The 11125-nt window shown below is 35.9% G+C and overlaps 1 protein-coding gene across 1 annotated transcript; it reads right to left on the minus strand.

Annotated features, from left to right (window-relative positions):
* Nucleotides 1-8006: 8006 nt before the first annotated feature.
* Nucleotides 8007-10481, minus strand: LOC133305690 (GDSL esterase/lipase 5-like). The gene is made up of 5 exons (XM_061505928.1): nucleotides 10208-10481; nucleotides 9947-10071; nucleotides 8748-8975; nucleotides 8365-8626; nucleotides 8007-8242 (listed from the first exon to the last, which is right to left on the minus strand). Exons 1-5 carry the CDS (start codon nucleotides 10479-10481, stop codon nucleotides 8007-8009), a joined length of 1125 nt encoding a protein of 374 aa, XP_061361912.1.
* Nucleotides 10482-11125: the final 644 nt, after the last annotated feature.

Below are 11125 nucleotides of genomic sequence, written 5' to 3' on the forward strand. Positions count from 1 at the left end.
ATATTGCAGAATAATTAAATCTAGCTTAAACATATCATACTAGTTTTATTAGATACTACAATGAGATTTTCATACACCCCACAAACTCACTTCATATTTTTAGCAAACTATGCATTTTATTTGACTTTAGTCTAAATAGAAAAATTGTAGATAAAATATTTCGAGTCTGGCAAAGTCTATTAGTTTGGTGTAAATTAAACTATAGGTCTGAATTATATTTAAAAATTAAAAGGTCTAGCCTAAGTGTATTAGCCTATTTAAGTTTATCTAATCTTCAATACCTATCATAGGGGTGTAAACAGGTAAAACAACCTATTAGGAGTCTACAATCAAACCTACATCAGGCTAGGTTTGGCCTACTAAATTTAGTAATTAAAATAAAACAGATTCGGGCATTAAAATAAGCTTGTTTAGAAAATAGGTCATAAACTTATTTGTACTAAGCCTGCCCTACAAGCATACAAATTAGGCCATGGCTTTTGATTTTTAAATTTAGGCCAAGCAGCCCACACCATGCTAATAGGTCAGTGAGGCACAACATATTTTACATAGGTTGGTTCTATTTAGATCAAAGTGTTGTCTGACCCAGCCATTTACATGCTATCAATAAGTAGAAAAAAGAAACAAAATATTATTTAACGGGAAAAGTAATTTTGCCTTTGCTAAAGGAAAGTTTTTCTGCCATATTCACATAAAAGTGAGTGAGTCCCATTAATTTTTTTTTTCTTTTCATTATAATGGGACCCGCAAAGATAGGAATATTAAACCCTTATTTTTTGATTAAAAATATTTAAATAATTATTTTATATATAAATAATACAATATAGAACAATATGTAGACTTAAGCCTTGTAAAAGTAACCCTATGATCTATTTTTTACTCAAATCTTTTGCTGTAATTCAAAAATATAGAAAACAAATATTAAGACTTACTTGACCAACAGAGATTCACTGTGCAAAAGACTAAAGGAGAAATCTAGAGAGAAGTTAGAGCAAAATCTTAGAGAAAAGGTGGAAAGATGGTGTGAAGTGAAAAATGAGGGTATACTTGTGCTAGGTCGTGCCTAATTGGGGCGTGACTACTGACTAGTCACGTCTAAAAAGACATGATTGCCTTATTGGTTGCGCTTTATTGGGGCGCGAGTGGTCATGCCCATTTTGGGCGTGACTAAGGGTGTGCATGACAACTATTCTATTCCCTAGCACTGTTTCTGAAAAGAAACAATTCTTTTCTATTTCTGTGCCTTGGAACAGTTTTTGAGAAAAAAATGTGTTTGATAACATGTTCTATTTTTATTCTGAGAATGAGAATTGTGTTTGATAACACAATAAATAATATAATAAAAAATAATTCCTATTAAATATAATTTTTTTTCAGATCATTACTTTCCTTTTCATATGGTGTGGTTGTGGTGGTGGCGGCAGCGGCGGTACAGTAGTGGTGGTGGCAGTGACGCGGTGAAGATAATGGTGGTGGTTGTTACGACAGTGGTTGCAGCGATAGCGATGGTAATGGTGGCGGCGGCAGCAGTACTGGTGGGGATGGTGGTGGTAGAGGTGACGGCAGTGGCTGCGACAATAGTGGTGGGTATGGTGGTTGGTGGCGGCAACAATGGTAGCCGTGGCATGGTGGTGGTGGTTGTGAAGGCATCATGGTGGTGGCGGCGGCTGCCGCGGTACGGTAGTGGTGGTGGTTGTTACGAGAGTGGTTGCAGCGATAGCGGTGGTAATAGTGGCAGCGACGGCGGTACTGGTGGGGATGGTGGTGGTAGAGGTGACGTAGTGGCTGCGACAATGATGGTGGTATGGTGGTTGGTGGCAGCAACAATGGTATCAATGACATGGTGGTGGTGGTTGTGAAGGCATGATGGTGGTGGCAGTGGCGATGGTGGTGGTGATTGTGGCGGTGGCGGTAGTGGTGGCGATGACGTGGTAATTGTAGTGCCGGGGGTGGTGTAATGGTGGCGGTAATGGCTGTGACGATGATGGTGGTGGTTGGTGGCGGCGGCGGCGGTGACGGTAGTGGCTGCGACAATGGTAGTGGTGGTTGGTGACAGTGGTGGTGATGGTAGTGGTGGCGTCGTGGTGGTGGTAGTGGTGGCAATGAGGGTGGTGGCAGTGGCGTGTGATGGCGATGGTTGCGGTGACGGCAGTGGTTACGATGATGGTGGTGGTGACGGTGATAATAGTGGCAGCGGTGGTAGTTGTGGTGGTGGTGACAGTGGCATGGTGGTAGTGATGAGTGGAGGTGATGGTAATGGTGACGGTGACATCGTGGTGGTGAGGGGTGGTGACGACGACACTAGTGATACGATGGCGGCGACGACGATGGTGGCGGCAGTAGTGTCAGGATGATGGTGGTGGTGGTGATGATGGTAGAGGTGGAGAATGATTGAGAGAGATAAGTGTTTCTCATTTTGTGCCCTGGAACAAAAAAACGGAAATTTTCTAATTCTTTTTTCTGTTCGCCAGCACAAAAATTAAATCGGTTCATCCCGGGAACAAAAAAAAATCGGTTTTACTAAACGAGTTTCCTATCCATTTCTGTTCCGGGAACAGAAATTAAAAAAGAATTGATTCCGGGAAGGTTGTCATACACACCCTAGTGTAATAGATCCATAAATTGATTCCAAATTATTATCTATTCGTAAATATTTATTAAAAAATAATAAATTAAAATTTTTGCCTCATTAATTATCTCCGCTTTCTATTTGCAACCCAAACAGAAAATATTAGATCATAAACATATTTTCTTTCTCTCAAATTATTTCTTTTAAATATTACCTGCCATGATGATTAAGTATCTTGAACCTACTCTCGAGTTAAAATATGTTTAAATTGAACATTACGCAGTTCCATAACAAAATGCAAGTAAATTTCCAAATTGTTTGTCCTGGCATGGGATGTTTAGAGAGGGAAGTTCCTGAAATATTGTGAGAATGGAGAACGAAATGCACAAGATAGAATAGGAAGCTTCATAAGCAATCCATGTAATATAACCTACAGGACTCTACAACATGTTATGCTAGTGCACCATACTCAAAGGATCTTGGAGCAGATTCTTCCTCCTCAATTTTAATTTTAAGAGGATGAGTTTGGATCTGTCATTAAATTGTTCGAATCCAGAAAATAAATATTTTGGATTGGATTGGCTAAATGGCCTTGGCTGACCGTCCTACAAGACCAAAACACTTAAGCACCTAAGTGCACATGGGCCCCTTTACATGTGATTACTTCTCATTTCCCACACAAGCGAGGAGGGTCACTGGTTCAACCAGGTTGAACCGGATTTACTGTTCACATATTAAAAATATAAAAATATTACTTATATTAATAAAAATTCACATAAGAAAGCTATCAATGAGCTTAAAAAAATAAATTAATTTTCAATGATAGCAAATATTATATACTTCTAAGCTTCTAGCTCTAGGCCATATCCTAATATTGGATTAAAATTGCAATATAAGTTAAATGCACCTTTTGTGCTTGACATGATACAGATAAATTAAATCATGATAACAAATAGTATGCATGAAATATACACTAAGAAAAAAGTTTCACCGTTATCATGATAACAAATAGTATGCATGAAATATACACTAAGAAAAAAGTGTCCACTGTTGAGATGAGATCATGAGACCATCAGTGTTTATCACCACTTAACTTCTTGAGATCATTATAAGATGCAACTAAATTACATAAACGAACTGCACTAATCTAAAATACCTTATTATTTTCACCTTACTTTTAATCATATCTATAATAAAATATGAATATGATTTAATTCAAGAGTTCTTATCAACAAAACAAAAATTTGCCAAAAAAGAGAAAGGAATAACCGGTCTAACCCGGGTCGTCGGGTTTCGGCCGAGTCAACCGGTCCAATCTGAATTGACTACAGAAGCGGTCCAACTACCCGATCGGACCGGGAAACCCACTGGGTCACCTAGTCTCTGGTCAACCCAGCCGGTCCGAGCCGGGTTTTAAAACAATGCTATTTACAGTAATAAATTATTTTCTAATTTGATTGATCTTCCCTTCAATTATATCAATAATTACTCTGTTTTATAAAGGAATCAATTATTCATTAACTATGACGAGTCACGCAATCTCATATCATTATAGGACCCACTAGAAACGATTATGGCATTATATCTCTTATGCCTATAAAATCTTCTTCACTCTATAAATACTCCATCACCTCTTCAAAAAAAGCATCTTCATCACCATTACCTACGTTATTGGAACTTTGCCAATTTCTCCTCTCATCAGTCATAACGAAGCTTATTCACCTCCTCCTTAATTCTCAGCTTGTCTGAGGCCTAACCTTTATGAGCTGTAGTTCATACTACTACCCATAATGATATGCTTTGATGAGTGTCATAGACACTATATTTTTAAAATCAAAACTATATTAAATAAAGATAAATATGATAAAGAATATAGTATAAATTAATAAATGCAAAAGATATTAAGATTTCAACAATTTGATATCATTTTTATCTCTTTTTATACTGTTTCAGGTTTAAAATAACAAATTACGAATTCTGATAGATAAAGGCAGTTGGTAGAGATGAGGATCAAGAAAATAGCAGAATTAATCAAGATTATTGGGCTCGCTGGCTTCGTTTATCCCTCGCTATTAAGCTCGCTTCAACGAGCAATTAAGCGAGAAGTTGAAATTTGCTCGCTGAGCAGCTCGCTTCAGCGAGCCTTATCCAGATTAAAAAGCCCAGTCTTTATTTCTTTAAAAAGACGAGATTAAGGCTGTGATATTCATTCTGGGACGTGATAGAGAAAGGCTAGGAGGCAGTCAGAGATGACGTAGGAGGCAGAGAAGCTTCGTTCCATACCTGAGGAGCGGAGGAATGGTCAAAGCTTCACCATGGAGACCGGATTTTATGTTTGTTTTATGAATTTTCGTTTCTTTTTATCTCTTTCTTTAGTTTTCTTGATTATGTTAGGCTAGATATTTTTGTAGTTAGGGCAAGACAGAACCAATGGGTTCTTGAACACTGTTTATCTTTTCTTGTAATTTATATTCATGATTTAAGTTATGTAATTAATCTGTTTCTTCATGACTAGCTTTGTTTATGAACTGATCACTCATAGATAAATACATGAATCTTGCATGACAATAGGGACGTTGGTGTTTTGATTCCGATCGATTAATTGCTAGAGTTTGCATGATCTAGGAATAGGCTTACAAATGCTATAACTTTATGGTACTTGCGTTAATGCTTGCTCTAGGAAAAAGGTTCTAAGGGATTAGACTTTTGAATAAAGTAAAGGATTAAATTACCAAGAGATTGAGATTTAATCAATTTTAGAAATAATCGTTAATAATTTAATCTTGAATGTTGATTGCAAGAAAGGGTAGACTTGTTGGGGAAATCAAATCCCTAGCTACGCTTGTCTTTAATTGAGTTTAAACTGTTCTTGTTTGCGTTCTTGCATTTTTTTTTATTGTTCTTGGTTTTTAATCTTGAAAATAAAAAATATTGTTTTTAAATTGTTTTATTAATTCAAATTACATTCTCAAGAACTTCCAAGATCGATGATCCAACTTTAATTATATAAATAAATTATTGCTTGATAAATCAATCTTTGTGAGATCGACAACCTTTCTTTTACCACTTTATTACTTGTACGACCGGTGCACTTGCCGAAGTCGCAACATGCTTCACCCTATCATGAAAATATCATCTAATTCTTCTTTCCAATAAATTCAATAACCTTTTTGCTACCATCTAAAATCGGAATATTTTTGGGAGTGGTTTTAGTCATCTTTTTAAAACGATACTTATCAACACTATATGTAAGTATTGATGCACATTTATATTCCAAAAGTGGATGAACCGGTTGGCAAACCAAAACCAAAAAAAGTAAAAAACATTTTTCAAGGTTTATGGTCAAAGCCTATCATACATCAGAGGGTTATTTACACTGTTTCCAAGTGAGTGTATGCTAATAATCAAATATTGAACATTTAAATCCTGGTAACTTGATCTCTAACTTATCAAGTACTTTATATAAATTTTCAGCAAATCATCATTTGTTGCTACATTGCTTGGTCCACAACCTAAAGCACCAGCTTTCTGAAATAATTGTGAAGAATAAAGATTTTAAGAAAAACTTTACATGTTGCTATATAGTTACTGCATACCTGTTCAAACTTCAAATATGATTCTATTTTGCTATTTCTATTAACATAGAAGACCATGCATGATTCAGACGTTTGAAATGTGATCCATTAATCCATTTTATTATGTTGTTTGTTGATAAACCTTTTATGTAGTAGGATGCATGGAATTCAAAGTTTTACAACATATAAGTCATAAGATAGGAAATTGAGCTGACGTTTTGATGTTATTTGCATTTTGAAGGTAAAACCACAAATATTGGTGCTAAGAAGTGCTAAAGAAATCATGACGAAGAAGTTGCGGCTTAATATGGACCAAAGGAAGTCAAAATATTACAAGTCAAGGGCCAGAAGAGCACGCTTAAGCGCACAAGAGGACGTTTGAGCACGTACAAGCAGGGAAAACAGCCAAATTGAGCAGTCCAGGGCGCTCAAGCGCACAGATGCATGCTCAAGCGCCCAAGAAGACATGTATCCACCCTCGAGGAGCACGCTCGAGCGCTCATTAGCACGCTCGAGCGCGCTCAGGCAGACAAAAACAACAATTGGAGGCACAACAGCACACTCAAGCGGCCAACAGTGCGCTTGAGCACCCAAGCACGCATCAGACAACAAAGATTTAATAAGATTTGATGAGATTTCCCAATGGATACCGGATTAGGATAACCGGAATTAAAGCGGAAACATATCGACCTTGATTTATAGAGATCTATGGAAGATTTGAGAAGGATCATAATAGGATTCAAAGTTTAAATCAATCACCCAATCTACAAGATCTTAAATAAGAAAAGGAAGCAATTGTAGAATCGATTGCAAATCTGATAAGGATCCGATGGGAGATTCAATGAAGGATGTGGCTTCAATGGTTATAATTAGGGAGCTGAGGGTCAGAACATAACACCAATCCAGAGAATTACATAGAGACCTGAAAGAGGAATCCTGTTGCGGAGCGCTGGAACGCTGAGGAACCAAGTCAACATCACACCAATGGAGGCTTGGGGTTCTCTTTTATTTACTATTGTTTTTGAATTCAGTATGCCAGACTAGATTTTTATGTAGTTAAGAGTAGATGGAACCCAATTGAATCTTTATGTTTATGAATTAAATTGTCTTTGAATTCTTTTGTTTTTATAATTTAATAAATTTATCTGTCTTTAATGCTTTTTATGAGTTTGCTCCTTATAGAATGATTTTGGGGAATTGTATGACAATAAGGATGTTGGTGCATGAACCCTGAATTGATAAATTTATCACAATACTTGTGATCTAGGGATAAACATAGGGTAATTGCGCAATCTTGAAATTCTTGATCTTAATGCATGTTTTCTTGGGGAATAACCGAGGAACTAGGATTCTTCTGAGATCACATAGATTTAGGGTAACAAGGAATTGAGCCCTAATTAACTTAGAAAGAATTGATCGGCAATATATTAAGAACGGATTCTTGGCAGTTTAATTCATAACATATTGAGGAGATTGAGGGAAGTCGAAACCTTAACTACGCTTGTTTTTAAATTCTTTAATCAATCATCATCTTTTCCAATTGTTCTTTTTAATTCTGAATTTTTATGTTATTGCTTGTTTTGAATTTTAATTTCTTTCAAATACAATTCTCTTCATCTTATTCTTGTTTGTTCAACTAAACCGCGATTAGCGAACTAGTGGGTGAAAATCTGATCCTCGTGAGAACGATCTCGTACTCAGTACACTTTTATTACTTTTACAATCGGTGCACTTGCCGAGGCGCAACATTTGTATAATTATTTATAGTATAAAATATGCTCTTATACACAGAATAATAATAACCTTAGAATTTATTATATTTTATTTTATTCTGTGACGGACTACATTTAAGTAGCTAGTCTTCAAATGTCAAACAACTGTTTCAGATTGTAAGATTCAATGACATCACTATTTCCACTCCACATTAGCTTGGCGAAATGCTCAGCAGCATGCTCCGTGGGATGTACAGAATCAAAGAACACATAGTCATTAACATTGTTACATAGCTGATATTCTTCAATCCCCCTTTTCCCTCCACAACTAAAATCTCTTCTGTAAGGCCCACCTCCACAACAAACTGCATTCCCTTCTTTGAAACCTTACCAGCAAAAAAATAAATAGAAAGCAATAGTTACAACAAAGATGATGCAGTTTGCTATTTTCTTTCTTTGGTAAAAACTAAGCCATATATATATATATATATAGTTGAAGAGCACATACCATATTCTGAAGGGTATTTAATTAATTTAATGAGTGCATTGTAGAAGTCAGTAATTGAGTATCTGAATCCCTTTAGCTGTTTCTCAAGCTTCTGAAGTATTTTGGAAAGTGCATTGTTGTGTAGCCTTGCAAGTGCTGAAGCTTCCTGTTCCAGGCATGCATCTATTGAAGTCCCATTTACAAATCTCCTTAGAAATGGAATGCAATTAAAAGGAGCCATATTCAGAAACCCGAATTTTCTTCCACCTTCTTTATAAATTTTCTACATAAAAAATCAATCATTAAAATAACTAAGTACTAACAACTGAAGAAAATAATTGTTTTAAAACAAAAAGTTAGTGCAATAGTACTAATTAAGGCCAAAGGTTCAAATCTTAAGGTACTTTGATCACTGCTGTAATGTTGCCAATCACTAAGTCCACTATTTCTTGTTGAGTGTACGGAAGAACCCCATTCCCTGTATAGAAAAGGGCTGCATAGTCATTGCTTCCAATGGAAAATATATAGACTGCTCTGGACTGCAATTTCTTTGCTTCCTTTATTCCTAGTTTCTGCCTGAATAGCTTGCTAACTTGTGCAAAGAACAGTGCCTGAGTTTTTAGGTCTATCACCTAAAAGAGAAAAAATGCTTATATACATAAGATCCAATTTTGAATGTAGTGTGAGAACTGATAATACAAAACTTACAAAAATCTCTGCTAAAATAAGAGTTTGCATTATATATGCACTAGAGCATGAGTGCACATAGAAGCAATATTAATGGTATACTTTAAAAATTTACTTGGTTTGTAGACTTTGGTATATAAAAAATCATTAACGTAGCCTCATCTAATAGCTAGCCTAAGCTGTTGGGTTGAATTGGTTCTTTATATGGTACCAGAACCTTGATGTCACGGGTTCGATCCTCACCGTCCCCATTTTCTCTTGTTGAATTCTTAGCACAGATAGGTGGACTTGTACATCATCCACTCTTCAAGTCCAATGAGTTCTTATGTGATAGGGCGTGTTAAAGAAGTATATAAACTATTGATGGGCTTTTATTTAACAGCTTAAACTTTTGGGTTAAATTGATTTTTTATATGGTTTAGAACATCAGTGTCCTGAGTTCAATACTTGCCGCACCCCATTTTCTTTGTGAGAGGGCGTGGTAGAGATATCTAAAAAACCCATTAATATAGCATCACCTAATAGTTACATTAATGGTTAAGCTTTTAAGTGTAGGCCATCAATAATTTACATATTTCTCTAATAAACAATATTAATATGATAATCAACCTTTTAATTTCAATTTTTTTTTTTTGGACCAACAATTTGATTCTTTCTTTATGAATTTGAACAAGTTTAATTTCTTGCTTTGTAAACATGTGATTTATGTGCTATATTTTTTCCGCTTTTAATCTAATACCACTTCCTAAATTAGGAATGAAAAATTATGTTCAAGAGTCACCTGCTCTTCATAAACCAAGTCATGTGACCAAATTGAAATTACCATTCAGAGTCGTCTTTTTTTTTTTTTTTTGAAATACTACCAGAGTCTTTAATGATATACAATTTTTCAAAAGTTAGCAAAAGGACAACATACCCTTCCTTGATTAGTTTCAACCAGAGCCCCAGCTCCTGCTGATGCAAAATTCACTCCATAAATGTACTGATCATGGTATCCAGGATGCAGGTATGGAGGAATTAATGGCAACTTTGCATACTCAGCTGCAAACACTCACCAAACTTAAACCACAAATAATAATAATAATAATTAAGCTTAACTAAAAACTTCATCTCTTAAAGTAAAATACAATAATGCTTTAAACATGTATATATACTACTAGTTATAGTGGAAACAAACCAATGAAATCTGGTATTATACGTCCATCAGAAAATCTTCCAGTGGGATACTTGAAGAAAGTTTCCCCATATGGGGGATAGTTAGCCTGAAAAAAAGTGGTGGAATTAATGTAATCATTGTTTCCAGCATCAAATAGTGACTCTCCTAATATGAAAAGAGCTGTGTGCTTTTTCTGCAGGAAGGTCTTGCTTTGGGAAAGCGAGTGACCAATGTTGAGAATAAAAGAGCTCAGATAGAGAACCAACATACACACAGATACCCTTAAACTTGCCATGCATGATATAAATCCTAGTTCACTTGGCAATCACTATATATAGTGTTAGGAGGAGGATATGTATTAGAGTAGCATTAATTTGTTAGGATCCTGATTGTAACTATCACGGTTTGTTACCTTGTATATTAAATTAGATTAGCTTGATTTATGCTTTCTGTTCCTTAGTTTTAGCTGATTTCCTGATGTAACCAATTGTAAATCTTGGTCTATATAATAGACCCAATTTGATATATCATCAAGCTGCGAATGACAGCAACTTCTGTTATGGTATCAAGAGCTTGACGATCAACAAGCCTTCATTTTTTTTTTTTTTTTTTTTCATCATGACTTCCGCACCTAAAACCTTCAAGGTTTCTGATTCTAAGTCACCCTTTTACCTGCACCCATCCGACAATCCTGGTGCTGTTCTCACCACGGTCATCCTCCGTGGACAATCTAAGATTTTACACCCATCTTGGATCATCGACAGTGGTGCATCCCAACACATGACGGGCACACTCTCCTATCTATCCAATGTGCATTCTATTTCTCCTTGTTCTGTGGGACTGCCGAATGGAGTTCATGATATTGCTACGCAATGTGGCAGCATTACTTTGGGCTCTTCTCTTCATCTCTCCAATGTTCTTTATGTCCCTTCGTTGGCT

This window comes from Gastrolobium bilobum, unplaced genomic scaffold (genome assembly GCF_033153095.1).
Source record: "Gastrolobium bilobum isolate Gb01-03AN ecotype WA unplaced genomic scaffold, APGP_CSIRO_Gbil_v1 utg7702, whole genome shotgun sequence".
Taxonomy (NCBI): Eukaryota; Viridiplantae; Streptophyta; class Magnoliopsida; order Fabales; family Fabaceae; genus Gastrolobium; species Gastrolobium bilobum.